We start from the raw sequence: 20198 nt of genomic DNA on the forward strand, positions 1-20198 counted from the left end.
TCGAAAGCTATGAGCGCTGCTGGGAGGAGCCCTATTTCCTCACAACTCTCCCCAGGGAAACAGCACGGGGTCAGACATCTAGCCCTGCTCAAATTAGGAACTCACTTTAACCAGTTTCCTGGTCTTCCTTGTTATTTTGTAGATACTACATTTTCTCAGCATTTAATAAGATTCCAACACCTTGCTGTGTACTTTTTGAGAGATATATCTTCCTACACAAAATAGACAAGTAGACAAGCCCTATTTCCTGCCTTGTTGAGGATCTACAATCTGGGAATTACTGAAGAAATCCAGGAAGGTAAGTTCTACACTTGAATATAAGGAGTAGCTGTGTGACACCCACAAGAAGGTAGGGGATCACTGTGGGTTCTTCCAGCGCAGGGTGGGGGACGGGCGGAGATGGCTCTAACTGCACTAAGGGCAATAAAACCCTGCAGCTGGGTTCTAATGCTTCATTCAAGAAGATGGCAGACACATTTGTTTCTTTACCTCTGGGGCTTGGGGCAAGAAAAGATGCATTTTGGTTATTGTGGGTTGTAAAATAAACTTTCTAAGTTTGAATAAATAGAAAATGAAAGAAGGCTTTAGCTATCTTGACTGGAAAGAGCGTGGAAACTGGTGGCCCTGGCACATGACAGAGGAAAAAAAAAAGGGAGTGATTTGAAAAAATACCATGAAATAATATTGAGTAGAAAATGTATCTGCACATGGGGCTACATTATCTAGTAATATCCTAATACTACACAGCACGAAAGCCAATAAATATGCATAGTAAAAATTTTCTAAGATTCACAAACACAGTGGTTCAAATACATCCTGTTTTAATAAGCATATTTAACATTTTCTTCTTCTCCTCTTTACACAAGGTAGTAAAAACTGTAATTAGTCACTGGCAGAAACTTCCTGTCATTATGACAGTTACTCTTTTTGCTTGGTTATTTCTTGTTTGTTTTGGTTTTGAATTATAGAATGTGGGGGATAAAGAAGAGTTAAATAGAAATATACGTTTATTTCTACTTTTTAAATGTTTTACAAACTTTCTGTGTCCTCTTGCATAGTATTCCATGTGTATTTAAACTTCATAATTTATACGTGGATTAGAGAGTTGTATCCCTACTAGACCCATATTGCTAATTTTATCAGTAATGTTGCTCAGACATTCTAGATACTAACAGATGTTTTTGTCTTACTCATTCAGTAATTGATACACTGTTGTATTGACCACAAAACTGTGGGTTCTCCTTTTGATTTTTTTTCAAATTCACAGATTTGTGCTCTCACAAACATTCAACATATATGATGTAAATATGTGTATGATATGTGTACTTGTGTGAAAATATAATCCGTGTTTTACAGAGCTGCGAATGAACAAAATCATAACAAATAGCATGCACAATTATCAGTGGTTACATCTATAATTAAAACCATTATAACATCTAGGATGAGAAGGTTTATCATATTTTGGTATTGATAAGAGTTTTTACCTTCAATACTGCTAAAGTTCCGCCAGTGTACATAAACATGATTTTGTTTAGTTTCTAGTTAATTTGAGATGTTTTTTCACTCCTAAGGGATATTTTATTAACAACCTAGGGGTACATTTCTTAAATAACATTTCACAAAAGTTGTCGTTGGACTGGTTAGATCCTTCGTCATGGGCTGGTACACAGTAGGTTTCTGTTCTGCTTCTGCTACAGTCATTTCACTGTAGGGTGTCTCTATCTTACATCAACAAACTGTATGTCCTCTTCCATCTGCCCCTCAACCATGTTGAGGCACTTCCTCTTCCACTGCTTATTTAATCAGGTCTTCATTTTTGTATTTTTCATGAAGGAAGAACTGTATATATTTTTTTCTTACTCAGTTTTTTAGTTCCTTGAGAGAGTCACACAGGGTAATTTGCTCGTATTCAACCCCTTCCACATCTCCTTTCAAATACCTATTCCCTTCTCGACCCAACCAACTTTGTAAGTCATCAACTACAGTCTGTGATCAACTAACCATGGGCCGTGCCTTTATTAAGAATGGTTCTCTCCCTTCCAGCAGCTATCAATTGCCCAAAGCTCATAAGCTGGGACATTGTGTCCACCACTACTTCTCACTTCATGCTGGGGTTTCGTCTGGCTTACGCTGACACTACTCCAACTGCTTTGAGCTCACATCTGTGTGCAGCTGTGTTCACAAACACTCTGTGTCTGTAGTCACTCACCACCTCCGGGCTCCAAAATTTCTTCTTTGCCATCTTTTTCAAGTTTTCCTGAGTATAATGGTAATGAGGCACATCCTTCCTAATTCTAAAAGGAAAGAACCTTGGCATAGCAACAATAAGATCAAGCAAAACCAAAATTCTGTGCTGGAACTCCAAATTCTGTAGTTCAGTGAGTTAGGAGGCTCCCGCACCACAAAACAGTGTCTCAAAATTTCAATGCAGCAGAGACTCCCTACTTTCTTTAACAGAATAGCACAGTTGGACTAGGTTATTTCAGATCTTTGGTCTGACTACAAGTTCCGAACTTTCCATTTTTGAACTATCCATGTTATCATTAAATAGGCCCACTACCAATTATCTTTATCCATAAATTAGGCAAAAACACTATAGATTTTTTAACTTGGTCATCTAAGAAGGAATAGTTTCGCTATAGATCAGAGAGCAGCAGCTAATGCCACATTCCTTTCTATTTATTGATAGCTAAATGTGCTTAAACAATCTGACTTAGGAACTAAAAATAAGGAAGTGCTTAAACCAAAAAGACCTACATCAGAGATCTTCCTCTATTTGGGAAACAGATTCAGTTCTTTGTGGCAATAGAACCTGCAGAATTCTCCTCCTGCTACCTCTACCTTTGGAGGAATAGAGGAAGTGTCCTCTTAGAAATTACTTTTATTCAAAGAACTGTTTTTTTTCAGTGACCCAAGGTAAGACTGTTGGACCTGAAGGTTAAATGTTGGAATATCCACACATGAAGACATGTAAAAAACAAACAAACAAACAAACAAAACCCAAACCAAAAATCAACAACAACAAAATACAGAGCCCAGCAGACCTTTGCTTTTCATTGTATATATGGAAACCCTTCAATATCACTAGCTAGGAACACCAAAAGCTAAGAGCAATGGGAGATGTCCTCACTTTTACAGCCTTCCTTCCCCCAGGGAGAGCACAGTGCAAAACACTCAGGGCTGCACAAGTTGAAGTAAAGTGAAACCAGTGTCATTCTCCCCATCTTTTAATCTACTTCCTGTTCTTGGCAGTTCAGTGAGTGCAATATCCCTGTCCAGTACCTGAGAGATTTATTCATTTATCTTTTTACTGAAATAAAACTATCTCTGCTTCTTGCCTTGCAGCCAAACTTAGGATCTCGACACTGCTGAAGAAATTTCCAAGAAGGTGAGTCATTCCCCTGCTATGTAGAGTTGAGACCTCTGCAGAACCCACAAAGGCAAGGGTGCTGGTAGGGTGGGGGCAACAGTGTGGCTTCCTTCAGAGGAGATTGGAGGAAGCAGGGCTGCTGGAAGACGCTTTAGTGGCTCTAAACGCAGAGCAGCTAGGTTCTGATGCTTCACTAGGGAAGATGGCAGACATTTTATTCTACACTTACCCCAACAAAAATGTATTTTGATTAGGACAGATGGTAAAATGACTTTTAAGTCTAAGTATAAGAAAATGAAAAATGGAAAGAAGGCCTAAATGATCTTGGTTGGAGAGTGAGAAGGAATTTGCTAGCGGTGGTGATCATGTGGGTAAAAGATAGGATAGAGACATGAGAGAAGTGCCGCGAAATAGTATTTAGGGAAAACTACATCTGGATCTGTGGCTGCACTCTCTTGTACTCTGATATCGCATGACACATAAAACACCTGAAATGTATAGTATAATGATCTTCAGATTCACACGATCATTTAAGTAAGTACCAGTGTTCTTAATCGTCCAAAGTCACAACATAGTTAACCATTTCTTTATACCAGTGATATTTCACTCGGGGTAGTTTCTGTCATCTTGAAAGTTTTTTGTTTTCTTTGCTTTTAGCTTATTTGAGTTTTTTTTTTTTTATGTGCTGGTAGAAAACATAGGGAGCTGATGACGTGCTGATGAGAGAGTTATTTAGAAATATATCTCTGTAACCTATGTTTAGAATAATTTTTTCTTTTTTTTAAATTTTTTTTCTCATTTTTTTTATTCAAGATTTCCATCTCCTCCCCCTTCCCTCCCCTCCCTTCCACCCATACCCCCACTCCACCCCTCTCCAAAGACAAAGAGCCATCAGGGTTCCCTTCACTATGTTAAGTCCAAGGTCCTCCCAGCTCCCCCTAAGTCCAGGAAGGTGAGCAACCAAACTGACAAGGCTCACAGTGAGCCCGTCCATGCTGTAGAGTTCATGTTCATTGCCATTGTCCTTGGTTTCTCAGTCCTCCTCCACCGTCAGCCACATTCAGAGAGTCCGGTTTGGTCCCCTGTTCCGTCAGTCCCATTCCGACTGGACTTGGTGGTCTCCCGTTAGATCTGTCCCACCGTCTCAATGGGTAAAAGCACTCCTGGATATTTTATACACTTTCCACGTACCCTTTAAAGCCCATAATGTGTCCTTGAACAGAATATTTTAGAAGTTGACTTCAGATGTGTATATCTGTAAGCTTATTTCTCTTGGTCTATCATTTGGGATTATCAAGCATTCTAAATTTTTGCACATGTTCTTACCTTGTTCATGTAGTAATTGAGACATCTACTGATGTACCTATCAGAATATTGTGAATTTTCTCAAGTTCACAGATGAGTATGCTATTTACAAATACATGAAGAGGATATTTGTGCATCTGTGCACTTTTAAAACAAAACATACTCCATATTGCTACTTATTATGGTCCTATGAAGAGACACAAAATACTAAGAAATACCATATACTATTATTGGTATATAAATCCATAATTTAAACTATTAACTCTTTCTAAGGAGAGGGTCTGGTTGTTTTTGTCATCTTGACACAAAATTATCTGAAATGAGCTACTGAGTTGAGAAAATTCTCCTTTCAAAATTTCCTGGGCATATTTTTCATTATTGTTTGTTGTGACTTTCCATATTTTAGAGAGGCTTTGAAATTTGGAAGAAAGGTTAGGCGTTTTAAAGAGACTGAACATTTAAAGTGTTTAGATGTTTAGCAGTGAGGCTGAACACATATTAATAACCAGGATTTGATGGACATAGATTGACATTGATTCACATATAAGATTTTATATAATACTGGAAATTCCATTGAGGTTAGGATGATTAGCTCAAATTTATAATCAATAACCTTCTAATAACAAAATAAAAGTTATGTTCTCGTATAAATGGGACCCATAAAAGTTACACATGATCTCAGTCAGCACATATCTGGTTGTATTTGAAATAGTTGTGTTTTCACAAGTACCAACCTAAATGCAAAGTTTCTCTTAATTTTCTCAGGATGTAGAGATCAGTGTTGTATGATGTACTATTAAAAGTCAGTTTTAGTTTACTCCTTGAATATGTAGATTATCTATTTTTTAGAATGTTTTATGGCTTACAGAGTATGTCTTTTTCTTAATACTCTATCTTCCCTGCCAATTGTGCCTGTGTGTGATTCCATTCATCCTTGGGTTTCTTTGAGCATGTTCAATTTTTGTTCAACATGTTGAAAATGTTCAATTTTTTCAAAAAAAAAAAAAAGAAAGAAGAAGCAGTTAACAGGCCTAGAAATTAAAGTCCTATTACACTAAGATCAATATAGGCATGATTCACAAACTGAAACAACATAAATTTGAGTTAGAATATTGCACTCATTCCATTCTCTGAAGATCATCTAGGAAGTGTATAAATATGAAAGAGCTACAAAGCAAGACACTCAGTCCATTGAGGAATTTTGGAAATTTCCAGGAAGCAAATTCTTAGTTGATTCTAATTTTCAAATTTTTGTTATTTAAATTTTCTTATTTCCTTACACTTTTCTGGTATAAGAGGTCCTTCTGTTTATGTGTTGATTCATTGGTTAAATAAAGAAACTGCATTGGCCTTTTGATAGGGCAGCAGCTTAGGTAGAAAGGGAGATAGAGCTGAATGCTGGGAGAAAGAAGGGCAGAAGGCAGATGCCATGGATCTCCTGCCTGGGACAGACGCCAGTTAGAATCTTTCCCAATAAGCCACGACCTCATGGTGATACACAGATTGGCGGAAATGGGTTACATCAGGATATGAGAGTTGGCCAAGAAGAGGCTAGATATAATGGGCCAGGCAGTAATTAAATTAATACAATTTCTGTGTGGTTATTTCAGGAGTTAAACTAACCAGACGGTGGGGCACAGCCTGCCACTCTTTTCTACTACACATTTCCCTGATGAGGGTTAAAACACATGTGAATATCATAGTAAGTTTAATTCTACTCCTGCTTAGAAGCAGAAATTAGGAGGTTTACAAATAGGAACTATGAGTAGTCCAGTCACAGGTTTTCAGTTTTATTAATGGTGCCAGGTATAGGTTTCAGCTCATAAAGGTCTTAAGTCAAATCACAAAATAGATGGTGAATCCCATAACATTCATGCTACTATTGTACCAGTGCGCATGTCTTGCCAGACTGGCTGTTATTATTAATACAATGGATCACCACTGGGAAGATAAATGATTGTTTTGCTGCTCTACTATTGTGCATAGTACCTTCCAGAATTAGAAATCTATGAAGTAGAGATGAGGCTTGCAGGTCAGTATCAACCTCATTTCTCCATGTTTGGTGACTCTATCTGCAATAGAGTCTTACCATCTGGAGTGAAATCAAGAGCACCGGCAATAGGCTATATGTTGGGGGTCTATGAGAACTGACTGGTCAATAACTTCAAAAGAGGAAATCCATTCCTACTTCTGGGCTTTTGTTTAGCTTAGGGCATTTTGTAGAAGCATTGTTAAGCCACTATAGAATAATTTCATGTAAATTCTCGATAGGTAGATGATATGTAAATACATGCTAGATGATAGATAGATGATAGATAGATGATAGAAAGGATAGATAAAGTTATGTGTAGTATGCATTTTAGAAAGCTTATTCAGTAGTAGATTTCTATTTTAGATTTTTGAAATGAAATTATTGTCAGCTACTCTTCTTTCTTTTCCTTTCACTAGCATAGCCTTCCACCAAACATCTCATTTAACTCTTAGGTTTTCAAAATTTATGAAAAGTAGACAGAGAAAGAAATGTGAGAATGGCTTTCTAAACAATGAAGAAGAAATTAGTCATATCATAAAACTTGACAATAGTATGTTTTGTGAATTTGAAGAATATGATATCAGAAATTAAAATAAACATAAATCAAAAGAGCATATTATTTAAGGACTTATGATATATCTTATAAGGAAGAAATATTTTTAATAAATCAGGAAACTATTAAAGGATTTGGAGTAGATTTAAGCATGACTTGTAGTTAGAAATTTTTGTCTATGAGTAAGAATCACTAACTAAGTCAAGCCCAAAAGATAAAATCAAGAAACTATTGACATAATTCCACTCACTAAATTCTAGGGCACTGCTATGAAAATTATATAGATGTTTGGGAAATTAACAGTAATATTAGCATGAAAGTACCAAAGAGCACAATCTAAGCCCAGATAGGACAGGATGCTAGTGAGGGTTGTTTGTGAGAATGCCTAGCAGACAAGGCTCAGAGGCTCAGAACGGGCCATGCTACTTAAGTCATTGTTCATCCAGGTATATTGTAGAAAGATGGAGTCCATTTGTATATAGGCCACTTTAGAATGGGAAAAATCAGAACCCAAAGGCAGATATCCAGCAAAGGGCTTCACCACCAAACGGGAATGATAAATGGACCCAGGATTTTAGCACTTGCAGCCCAGACTCTAAACACTGCAACAATTTCTGATCTAACACTTTTCTTCCCCTACAACTGCCATTGTCCCAAGTCACCTAACAGACTTGTTTGGTAATTCTGAAGTTCTACATCCGTTTCACACAGTGGCATGCTTATCTCTCTCATAAAATTATGGATAATATTATCAAGTGGGGTAATGGGGTCATACACTCACTCAGGAATATCCTGTTTGGAGAATTGTCTGTTTATGTGTGTAATGCTGTGTCTATTTTCATCTTTAGGCTTCTCCATCATTTTAGAGATAATGAATGACTATAAGAAAATTGTTCTTCTAAAAGGATTACAGGGTATGGATGACTACCACTTTAGGATAATTAAGTCCTTACTAAAAACCGAACTACACCTGTCTGAAAAAATGCAAAATGATTATGACAAAATTAAGATTGCTGACCTGATGGAGGAGACATTCCCAAAAGATGCTGGACTCAACAAACTGATAGAAATTTGTCAAGATATTAAAGATCTTAAATGTCTTGTTGAAAATCTTAAAGAAGAGAAGGCAAAAGGTAATAGAGGAACACCCTGGTCATTCATCCCTTCTCCACCCTCCCCAAACTTTCTAGCTCCCTGTAGTGATCAGAGCTGATAGGTTGCTTTCCCATTGTGTGTCTTAGAAGCTATAGGGGTTGAAGCGTTTCAGATGTCAACAAGTTTATTTCGAAAAATCATTTCTTACAAAGGAACTTGATGTATTTCAGGGTAGACATCTTTTGCACTGGAGGTTAAAAAAAAATAAAAAGCAGTTGTTGAGATAGATCGGAAAATCCAAAATGCTAGAAAAACTAGAAACTAATAAAGTGAGAGTTAAAAAAATCATTTAATGCATATAGAGTAACAGAGTAAATGTTATATATAAATAACAATGTTACACATTTGTTAATATCTTTTCTGGTAACAAATACAATACAATATTTAAGTAGAGATCTGTATCATAGAGATGTGAGGAAGAATTTTCTATTCATAAAGTGACTGAATTTAATACATATTAGATATACTGGTGCAGAACTCTGACCCAGAATTCAGCATAAGGAACCCCAATAGTGCAGTATCTCATTTTATAAGTCTGTGCCAGATTTCCTTTCATTAGTTTCTATGATTTGAGTGTGTTATACACAAAACATGACCAGACAATATGATAAAAACTGGATTTTTTTTTATTTTTCCATTTAAATATTTGTACTTCCTCCCCTCCTCCTATTCCCCTTCCGCTCCCCACTCACCCTCCTCCCTCACCTAAAAACTGGATTTTTAAGAGAATGGTAAGAAAATAGAAATGAGAAAAGCTTGGCTGATGTATATGGGTTCAAAACAGGAATTTTCTCATTTCATAGGGAACAAGTAAGGAAAATATCAAGTAATGCAAGATGGTGACTAAGGCTGTGCCTTTAATGATGTGTCTCTATAGTAAGCTAGTGAAATAAACATTGATATGAATGCAATGGAGAAGAAATAGCAGGAGAACTAGATGTTTCCTTGATCCTCTGTTTTCGTTTATGGTGGCTGTTTTGTTCATTCATTTGTTGTGATGAAAATTATACCATCCCAGTAAAAGGAAAAAAACCCATGGGCAAAAAGAGGCAAAAAGCAGATTCTGCTGTACCTACATCGACTACAAGCAACACTTTAGCATCTGGTGATGGAGGGGAGACATCCACAGCTCAGGTGAGTCTGGGGAACAATGGTGGGATGGCAGTGCACAGAGGTAGTACCTCTTGCCCCTACTCTGTCCATCAAGTACTTACTGCTTAACTAGTTTATCTTCAAGCTTTATCAAAACTTATGATAAGTGAGCATGTGGCATTAATAAGTGTTCACTCCTACTAGAGATGCTGTGAACGTGAAAATCAGGTAGTGTAGTGAGAGCAGCGGGCTGCGTTCCCACTGCCCTGCTCCTGGCCGCCTGCTAGCTTATGCCCCGAAACAACAACACACAAACTGTATTCATTTAAACACTGCCTGGCCCATTAGTTCCAGCCTCTTATTAGCTAATTCTCACATCTCTTGCTTTAACCCATATCTAATAATCTATGTGACACCACGGATGGTGTCTTACTGGGAAAGATTCAGCATGTCTGACCTGGTGGCTGGCTTCATGGTGACTGGCTCAGAGAGGAGAGGCATAGCGACTGTCTGAGACATCTACCTCACTTCCTTCTTCCTGTTCTGTCTACTCTACCCACCTAAGGGCTGGCCTATTAAATGGGCCAAGGCAGTTTTCTTTATTAAAGAGTGAAATCAACACAAACAGAAGACTCTCCCACATCAAGGTAGAACAATGTCTATTCCATGTGTACTCAAAACCTAGTTTTCACATTCAAATTCAGTTTTGTTCTACCATAGAATTAAAGATAGAAAAAAATGTATATATAACTTTCTTCTACCTTTATTTAATCAAGCCTGTTATCCATACATTTTGTCATATTTATGATCATATTTTGCCTGTCCAGAGGGTGAGTGTTACCCTCTCAAGTCCCCAAAACATTCAGGCATAATTAAATTACTAGTAGATTAGTAATTAGATTAGTACACTTCTACTACCTAATAAAGAAGACACACTCTGCTCACTTGATACTGAGACTCATTAACAGGCCAGTGGATACACTTTCAGAAAAGAAAAAGTATAAATGAAGAGAAGCCTGAAGTGAAAAAGACCAAAAAGTCTAAGGGGTCAGATTGCCCTGACTCTCCTGGAGAAGCCACAGTCGGATGCCAGACCCCAGGACCCCAGATCTCATCTTCGACTTCATCAAACCCTTCTTTGGCTAAGGTACAAGGTTTCTGCCTCCCTTTCATTTCTTCAATCCAAATATCAGAATAAGATCTTCAAGTTTCTGGTCATTTTTCCCACTTATCACTAAGATTTAATTAATCAGACACATACAGAGGTTGGATATGATAGATGCAGATCTTCATCCAAAATTAGAAACAAACACATAAATAAAGAATTTTCTGTACCATAATATTTTCTTGCTCTAGGGACACTTAATGAAACTGGCATTTCTTCTGGCAATGAAGAGTTTCCTGACTTGTCTTCATCCCAGGCAAGAGGAGAGAGGTGAAAATTCCAGTACACATAATGGTCACTAGCAATGGACTGCATATCTCCTCTCTCACACTATGCCATATTTCCTCCTTTTAAATGACTGACTTGTAAATAAATTATCTTTAACACGAATCAGGGGCACCTCTTTCTTCTGAATTTTTGGCTTACTATATATTCATTCCAACTCAAAATTCCATAAGTGTCCAAAGACACCCATGCTCTGAATTTTAATGCTGGTATCTTGCTCTGTCCTTAATATTTCTTTCCAGAATCCCTAGCCACACTAAGTTAAAAACTGGCAGTAATAACCTGAATAAAATATTCTTGCTTTTTTGCTTTATTAGTAGTTATGGAAAATAACTAATATTTATTTTCCAACTTTACTGTGCATTGTAAGATTATGGTTGCCCTGTTTTTCTATAGATACTTTCAGATCTGAGATTTTCAGAACCTCAGAAGTAAGAATCTGCGGCACACGATGGCTGTCTGTGCTCTAGGCGCCCGCTGCCATACAGTTCGCGAGCAGGGCAAGGGGCTGGATGGACATTGAAACACACAAAGAATCACAGACAGAGAGACACAGGTCATCCTTGATGCAGGAATGCCCCAAGAACGCCCCCATTATTGTGTGCAGGGGCAGCTCATATAGGGATAGCCATGCCCTAGCCAAACGCACCAAAAACCATTCACCTGCCCTCAGGAACTCCTGAGGGTCTTGTGCTCAGAGCAGCTGTAGGCACTCAGATCAGGAGAAAACAAGTTGTTTACGAGAAATTTAGAATCGGGGTTCACTTGTTCATTCCCAACAAGAATCAGCACAGCCAAGAAGCGTAAATGAGAGCTGTGCAGTCCAGTTAAGGCTCTAATAGGGGTCTGGTGAGATTTAGAGGCCACAGAACAATGTGATAATATAGGTGAAATTGGATAATCAACCAGTTTTTGCTTGGATCTAGGTGCATTCTATGAGATGGAATCCATAACTGAAACTGCTATAGCAACCAAGAATCTGAGGCTACATAGATTACAGATCTGGGGGAAAAAAAAACCTACTACTATTATTCTGCTTAAGGAACATAGCAATAACATGACTCATAATCAGGTCTCATCAGAGAAGCTTCTTTTTATAGAAGGGAATTATCACAGAGGCCCACAATGGACAAAGTGCAGACAGTGAGAGACTTCACAGTATCCATCCCTCAGCAGAGTGTCTGCGTCAAATCCCTCTCCTCAAGATTCAGAGATCTATGTTGAAGAAGAGGAGGAACAATTGTAAGAGCCAGAGATGGTACACGACTTGGAGAAAACAGTTTCTTTTGGACAAACAGGACCGATGTACATATGATCTCAGAGACGGTGGTGGCACACATTTAAAAAACACAGGTTCAAGCTACCTGGAATCCCAGAACAGAGAGGAGGAAATAGACACAAAGTCCCACCCCCATAGGAAGCTATTTTTAGTTGATACCCACTAGCAAAGTGATAATCAGTTTTCTCCAATGGAGACTATCAACCATAGTCTAGATCAGGTCCCACAGCTGGGAGTGTTTGGCCAACAAAAAAAGAATCCCATATGTATGTATAGGTTTTTTTTTTGTTTTATTTGGAATTTTTCAGTTTTGTTTGCTTTTTTTTTTGAGAGTGAAAGAAAGAACACTAAAGTTTTCGGAGGGTGGAGGATCTGAGAGGAGCTGAAGGAGAATGATAAATATATATTGTATAAAAAGTTTTTAAATAAAATCAATAGAAAAATAAAAATTTGGGAAGCAAAACATATAGTGAGGATAAGTAAAGAACATCTGGAAATTTGGGAAAGTGTGCATTGAGAAGAAAGGGAAGTGAGCTGTAAATCATTTCATGTTTACTCTTCCCAGGTCAGGCTGTCCAAACATTGGACTTCCAAATATTTCTGCAGTATCATAGATGTTAGTCTCATAGCACATAAAGAATGGGATGATTGATGTCTCTTATCTTTCCTGAGTACGCCCTGGAGGAAACAAAAGATTTGTCACAGAGGGAAAACCACAACATTGTCAACATCTATCTCTGGACTCTCTCTTTCCTCTCTCTATCTCTCCTTCTGTATGCCCCTCCTTTTTTTTCCTCACTTGAAGAAATATATTCAGCTGGTCAAGCAAAAACAAATTTTTACTCACCCCAAACCTTGCCATTTAGATAATTTGAAGGATTTTCTTAGTATTTTTCAGACATTTTTGTAATTATGTGGAAAATTTATTAGTCTTAACATCTTACAATAGTTATTATTTTATTACTTGGGTTTTTTTAATTCAACAAAACAGGACTATCTCTCCAAGTTTCTAAGTTAACATGCATATAATTCAATGGCTACATCAGTATTTGCGCTTCTTTTTTAAATAGTTAATTACGGATTTATTATCCACTACCACAACTTCAGTTCCACTTTTAATGTATACACTTGAAATTGTGTGCATTGTGAATTATTTGGTGGTCTTCATAATAGCCCACTAATTTATTTTATACATATCCTAAAACTTTCTTGTTAAATTTAATCTAGTCATTGCTATTTGCTTACTTATATACACATCACTACCACTAACTATATTGCTTTTTATCTTTGTGTTATACTAATTGGTTATACTGATGGAAAAATCAGATCCAAGTGAACGGTAATCACTAATAGGCAATGACTGTGTGTGACATGATGCTTGGATTATTTGCATTTCCTTTGGTCTGTGAAGACAACTTTATCTCATATGCAGATGTCCAAGCTTATAGCTTTTCATTGCTTTGCATATTCTGTCTTACAGTTAGGCAATCTTCTCTTCATTGAAAAACTCTGTATTACTCTGTGATCTCAGAACACTGTACAGAAAAGAGATTAGAGGCCTATCAATATAGCTCTGTATTATAAACCCCTGATATTGAGGAAAAATCTCGAAACATTAAGGACATGACTCTAACCAAAGGACCTCTACCTGAGTCTATTTAAAAGAGGTGGCTGTGAGCCAGCTCATGTTGTTTTTGATCATTTAATAAAAGCAGGTTTGTATCTCCAGAGAAGACATACTTTGATTTGTACCCATATAATAACCTAAGAAACTCCAGTTGTATGCTTTATATTTGCTATTCTCTAATCCAACAATATTTAATTTCCCCATTTTATATTCTTCTGTCATAAGAGAAAAGGATATATTTGAATTAATGATAATTTCACTTAAGTACTTCAGACAATTGCTCTCATCAGCTTGTGCTGTGTTCATGCTGAATGCCCTATCTCTTGTTTGAAAGATTCCTCTGCTTTACAGGGAGAGTGTTCAAATCTGTGGCTGAAGCCCATTGCTTTAACTCATTAGTCTTTTGTCTAATGAAAGAATTTCTCTTTACCTCCTAAAGTTCTACAAATACATACAAACCTTTAGGACCAATATGGAGTTTGAGATTTATATGAAGGTTAATTTTTAATTGTTGCTAAACTTACAAGTTTATATCCCTGTGTTTGCTTACCTCAGAACCAAAAGACACAGACCCCAAGCCAGAGCACTACCAGAGGAGCTGTTGGCCAAAATGAGGCCATGACCGTGATGGTGCTCAATGCAGCGGAGCCATTTGAATATGAGTCAACAGAACCTGGAGGAAAGATGTTTCATGCTACAGTGGCCACTGTGAACGAGTATTTCCATGTGAAAGTTTTCAACATCAACCTGAAAGAGAAGTTCACAAAAGGGAATGTCATCATAATCTCCAATTATGTCAAGTTCAGAGGAATCATAGAGATAAAGGCAGACTCCTATGTGATTAAAGCTGAACCCAATGAGAAGATTGAAGTTCCCAAGAAGCTAATCAGTAGAGCAAATGAAACTCCCATGATTTCTGATATTCACAAGAGTGTAGGTGGAGCACTGTTTTATGGGTTGTTTACATTACACAAGGTAATATTTAAACTTGTTTTTGTTTTTTTTTTTAACTTTTCTATACCAACACCTGGAATCAAATATGATAACTTTCCAGTCACAGCTTAGTGACAATATTGTAGCACAGTATTCTAGGCTAGGGACAGAAGATGAAATCATCCCAATATTAGAGAATAAGATGGGTTCCCTTTTCCTACTCCCTAAGATGTCTCTGAAGAGCTCCAGAAAATGACTTACTAAGGAACTTTATTTTGCTAGTTAAAAATCAACGAGAAGGAATGGTGCAGGCCATAGGTCAGGGTCATTCCATCAATCTCAAATTTTTAGATATGCTATAACTATACAACGCTCGTTATTTTCTTTCTATGCATTCTGTTTCTACAGATTATTTGAAAAGGGGTGAATATTGATTGTGACATGTATTTGAAATGATAAATGGATGAGTAACATCCTCACAAATTCAAAACCATTCAATAGAATAAGTTTACTCTCTCTGCAGATAGAAGGTTTAATCATTTAATGTTGACTCATATCTTATTCAGTTACCTAATTATTTCTGAAGACTTAGCAACAAAGAACATTGTATGAAATTACCTTTAGGGAGTAAGTAAATTTAGGTTTTTTTCTTACAAATGAAAATATATACAGATATCTTATTGATGAATCAATCCCAAAATTCTGAGTATTAGGATTCAGTTTTTTAAAAATGACAACCTAGGTGAACTCAACAAACATTTTATAAACTTGACAATTTAAGACTCTTTAGTTCATCTTCTTTTAAGAGCTCCTTTATTTTAAAGCCGTTACTTTTTAGCACACTCCTTAGCGACAATGCTTATGAACACAATACAGTGAATTATGAAAGCCAATACAGTATGATTTGGGGACTTTGACTTTCCTGGGCATGATACTGGAAAAAGCTAGGTAAATGAATAGAGTCCAAATGAGTGAACTACTGGAATCTCACCTGTTCTGGAAATTCCCTATATTCTATTGAATGAATAAATAGTAGAAGAAAATGTCCATTCATCCTTTTATAAGAGGATACAAAGATGGTTGCCCGAAGTTTTGATTCCTGAGATTGATCAAGGTGATTTTTGGAGAATCCAGACTATTGAGGAATAGAGAGTAGTAGGAAGCAGGAAGAACATTTATTGTAGTAACACTTCCAGGCAGAAATCCTCTAGATAAAGAAAGTAAATCATTGCAGTAATAAAAGAGAATTCTTTGGGAAGACATCACTGAAGATGCCTATATGTTTATATCTGTAACAGGTTTCATATTTTTCTGTGATTTTTGAAATAAAAAAATCCTCTTTATGTGTATAACAAAATGAGAAAACCTTAAGAAAAGGAGTGTCAATTTTCTTTTGCAGAAAAAGGTGAACCCAAAGAACACAATCTATGAAATAAAGGACGATACAGGAAATATAGAAGTTGTAGGGAGTGGGAAATGCTACAACGTCAGCTGTGAAGTAGGAGACAAACTGCGACTCTTCTGCTTTCAACTGAAAACAATTGACAAGCAACTGAAGCTGGTGTCCGGAGATCACAGTTTCATTAAGGTACGAAGTAGACAGGGAACAGATTTACCAAAGCAGAAATTCACGTTTTCATTCCAAATATAAACTTTTCAGTGTGGTGCATAGATAATTCTGTCTCTGGAAGGGAGAATTCCAATGATACCCTCACATTCATTTCTATGGGAAAATTTTTCAAAAATTTATATTGAAGTAATAATCCAAAGACTGTTGTATGTGTGCTAAATAACAAAATCTATGGAGAAATTGAAATGACATGGACGTACATTTGAATAGTGATCAAGAGCAAGGGTTTTGAATAAGTCAGATGTGATTTGAATGGCAGCTTCAACAATAAGGAGGTGGTTGGTTCTGGGGAAAGTTTAACTCTTAATCTGTACTTTAAGGGAAGAAATGCCTATATATTTGTGTGTTCACACAGTGCTTATCACATCTTAAGACGTGAATAAACATTATTTTCTTAATTGGGGAAATACATTAGAGAGAGAGGTCTAGGAAATAGAAATGACATCAAAATATACCAAAGTGAGGATCAACAGTGTAAATTCCACTACACATTGAAATATCAAACCTACTTAAATAAAGTCATGTTGCGCATGAAGAGCCTTCTCTTCAAGGACCACATAATTGGAAAGAGGCGGCTCAAAATAAGCCAATACGATGAAGAAGATGAAGCAGAGATCAACAGCCTTTGAGAAGGCAAAAAGGCCATTGAGTGCAATAGACAAGGATAATTGACTGGAGAAATATAAATAATGCTTCAGTTCAGTTGCAGGAATCTGATAGTATCTCTCACTGTCTCTTTCAAGGTCACCAAGGCTGGAAAAAAGAAAATATCTGCTCTCCATCCTAACCTGAAAGATGAAGAAGCAAGTGGCTACCCACAAAATTAATTTAGTGCTTTTAACAGGGAAGCTTTTAAAATAGAGACACCAAGCAACTGGAAATAAGCAACAGCTTTAGTAGTACATTCAAGCGTTTAAACATCTTGTTACCTGATTTATGATTATGTATTTTTTATAAAACTCCTTACTCTGATTTTTTATGAAAATAACACTTGAATTTAATTTTTCTAGTGTAGAAGTAATAAAAATTTCTTTTGAAAAGGATGCAGTCGTTCAGTCAAAGCAGCCACCTATAGTATGGGGAAAGATTTTTACCGACTGCACTTCTGAGAGAGGGCTAATATCCAATATATATAAAGAACTCAAAAATCTAAATAATCCAGAAAACAAGCAACCCAACTGAAAATTAAAGATCTAAGCAGAGAATTCTCAAAAGAGAAACCTCAAATGGCTGGGAAACACTTAAAGAAATGTTCAGCATCCTTAGTCACCAGGGAATACAAATCAAACTATTTTGAGATTCATCTTAAACCTGTCTGAACAGCTAAGATCAGTAAAACAGGTGGCAGCTCACGCTGGTGAGGATGTGGAGTAAGGGAACAGCCATCCATTGCTGGTGGAGTGCAAACTCGTGCAACTTATTTTAGTCTCCTTTAAACACTTTAAATGCAATTCACATTTCTTGCTATTTTTGTTTAGGAAGTCTTTTCCAGATTCAAAACCATAAGATTGTATCCTTTGCTGTTTTTAGAAAGTAGTAGTTTAGTTCTTTCCCTTTTAGCCTATTATCTGATTTTTCCATACTTTAAAATGGCACATGCCTTTAATCTCAGCACTTGTGAGGCAGAGGCGGGAAGATCTTTGTAAGTTCACGACCAGCCTGGTCTATAAGAGCTAGTTCCAGGACAGGCTCCAAAGCTACAGAAAAACCCTGTCTCGAAAAGAAAGAAAGAAAGAAAAAGATGTGAAATGGGATTTAATTTGAGTATGGAATTTGTCCCATTGAAGTTCTTATTATTGGTAAAATATGCTTGAATAAACCTCCTTTCTCCATTTATTTGCTTCTTATTTTTTCCAAAAGCAGCTTTCTAGATTCTTTACTGTATTTGACTAGCATTTCCTCTGTATTTTAAATGTAAAACTACACTGAAAATTGATTTTCTTTACAATATTGTAATTTTAATACAAAATATTATAGTTTTCAGTATTTCTAGGTATAAAACTCAACATATAATATCTGACAACCCTTATCTTACAAACACACAGGTAATAATTGTTAAAAATCAGTATCTCACATAATCTAAGTACAATAAACTAAAATATATTTAGAAATAGCATTTTAAATTTTGATCAATTTTACCTCTTCCTACTTCTTCAGTTTCTCTGCTATCTGTACCTATCCCATACCCAGCTTTCTTGATTTAAGGAGTAATTTCTGTCTAATTAATGCATCTATATATTCTTGGCTATTGTCACACACTGGAGTATATTCCATCTACCAGTAGTGACATCCTGATGAAAATAGTTCTCTTTCTTTGCTAAGCATAATATTTTGTGTTAATCCTTTTTCTCCAATGCAGGACTTTTGTCTGGCTTGAGTTACACATGTCTCGTGCATGCTCTCAGGACCACTGGATGATCATAAGTACATCTCTGTTACATATTTAAAACTGTTTCTTATACTCAACCCTCCACTTTTGTTCCTACACTCTTCTAGTCTCTAAGAAGCATGTAGGCACTTGTGCACACAGACAAGCACAGGGAATCTGGGAATATCAAACCTGCAGTGTTGTCTCTTCAAAGGAAGAGATGTGTAACTTATTTTCTGCCCAGAAGCCTGGGAACGGATATGGTTAATATTCTGGTGACACCAGTTCACCCAGATTCTTATGTTTATTTATAGCATTAACCCCCCCTGAAATCCTTATGATGAGCATTGTTTACCTTAAGCCTGCTTCCTTAGTAAATCTATAGAACCTATCTTTTTGGAAGATGTCACTTGAACTTGAACAGAGATTCAATACAATCATGTCTTAAGCTTTGTTGTGCATACGTGATTAAACTAATTATTACTAGGAAATTTTCTCCCAATTGTGCTCTGCTTAATATGCCTGAAGCAAATTACTTGATGTCAGGCTCTAAATTTGAAACAACACAGGCCACTGAGTCTTATTGAACACAACCCACTTCTGCCTCTCCTGGATCAACACTCTACTGACCATGGTGTTTGCAGTGATCCCTCACACCAGCCTGATCTTCTACAATGACCCCTGTCATGTGGGAAGATGGTCTGCATTACAGATGTTCTATTGAGGGCTTAGCATTGCACACTCTCTTCTTCTGTCCACCTTGCCCAGTTGTTGTTCTTTGTGTTAATTACTATAGTAATGATAAGTCATTAGTAGTCACTTTACTACATCACCTTGGCAGGGTAATAAAAGCCAGATCTCTGCTCTGGTGTGTGATCCATGTAGCCCAGGTTCTCGTACCTGATGTCAGTACTATGTGTGGATATTATCTTGAGATGTGAGCCTTAAATCCAAGAAGAAAGCAGTTGTCACTTCAGAGATATTCATGCCACTATTGTATTTCTGGGAATACATTGCAAAGCTTGTCGTGACTAATGCTTTTAGGGTTCATAACTAAATAAAACTGATGTTTATTCTTCTCTTCTCATGGCACACATACATATCAGTTTCTATCACTGTGAAAGCTAACAAGAAAAGAGGAAGCTTCCATGTTAATACCAACTTGATTAATCTCTGTTTGATGAACCATTCATGTCATGTCTTCAGCAAGAAGGAATTAAAAATCATTAAAGAAAATAACTGACCAATAAACAATACAATCCTAAATATATACTCACAAAACAGACACTCAATCCAATAAAATAAACACTAGTAGTTTTATAACAAATTTTTAAAGCCATTGCAGGGAAATAATATTTTATTAAAATAAAATAAAACTTGTATAAATAAGAAAATATGTGAAGT

General features: G+C 36.6%; 1 protein-coding gene and 1 long non-coding RNA gene across 2 annotated transcripts in view; one reads left to right on the forward strand and one right to left on the reverse strand.

Moving 5' to 3' along the window:
• LOC119827891 (interferon-activable protein 205-A-like) lies at window positions 1-19535 on the forward strand. Its single transcript, XM_038349837.1, has 8 exons — window positions 1-298; window positions 3346-3388; window positions 8109-8393; window positions 9434-9549; window positions 10496-10654; window positions 14419-14838; window positions 16196-16384; window positions 17170-19535. The coding sequence occupies exons 3-8, from the start codon at window positions 8132-8134 to the stop codon at window positions 17251-17253; spliced, it is 1230 nt and encodes a 409-aa protein (XP_038205765.1). The 5' UTR covers window positions 1-298; window positions 3346-3388; window positions 8109-8131; the 3' UTR covers window positions 17254-19535.
• LOC119827893 overlaps window positions 12504-20198 on the reverse strand; it is a 20969-nt gene continuing 13274 nt past the window's right edge. The window contains exons 2-3 of the long non-coding RNA XR_005287724.1: window positions 14414-14610; window positions 12504-12914 (exon numbers count right to left, since the gene is read on the reverse strand). This is a non-coding gene — a long non-coding RNA (uncharacterized LOC119827893). The remainder of the gene's footprint in view (window positions 12915-14413; window positions 14611-20198) is intronic.

Source organism: Arvicola amphibius, chromosome 12 (genome assembly GCF_903992535.2).
Source record: "Arvicola amphibius chromosome 12, mArvAmp1.2, whole genome shotgun sequence".
NCBI classification, from domain to species: Eukaryota; Metazoa; Chordata; class Mammalia; order Rodentia; family Cricetidae; genus Arvicola; species Arvicola amphibius.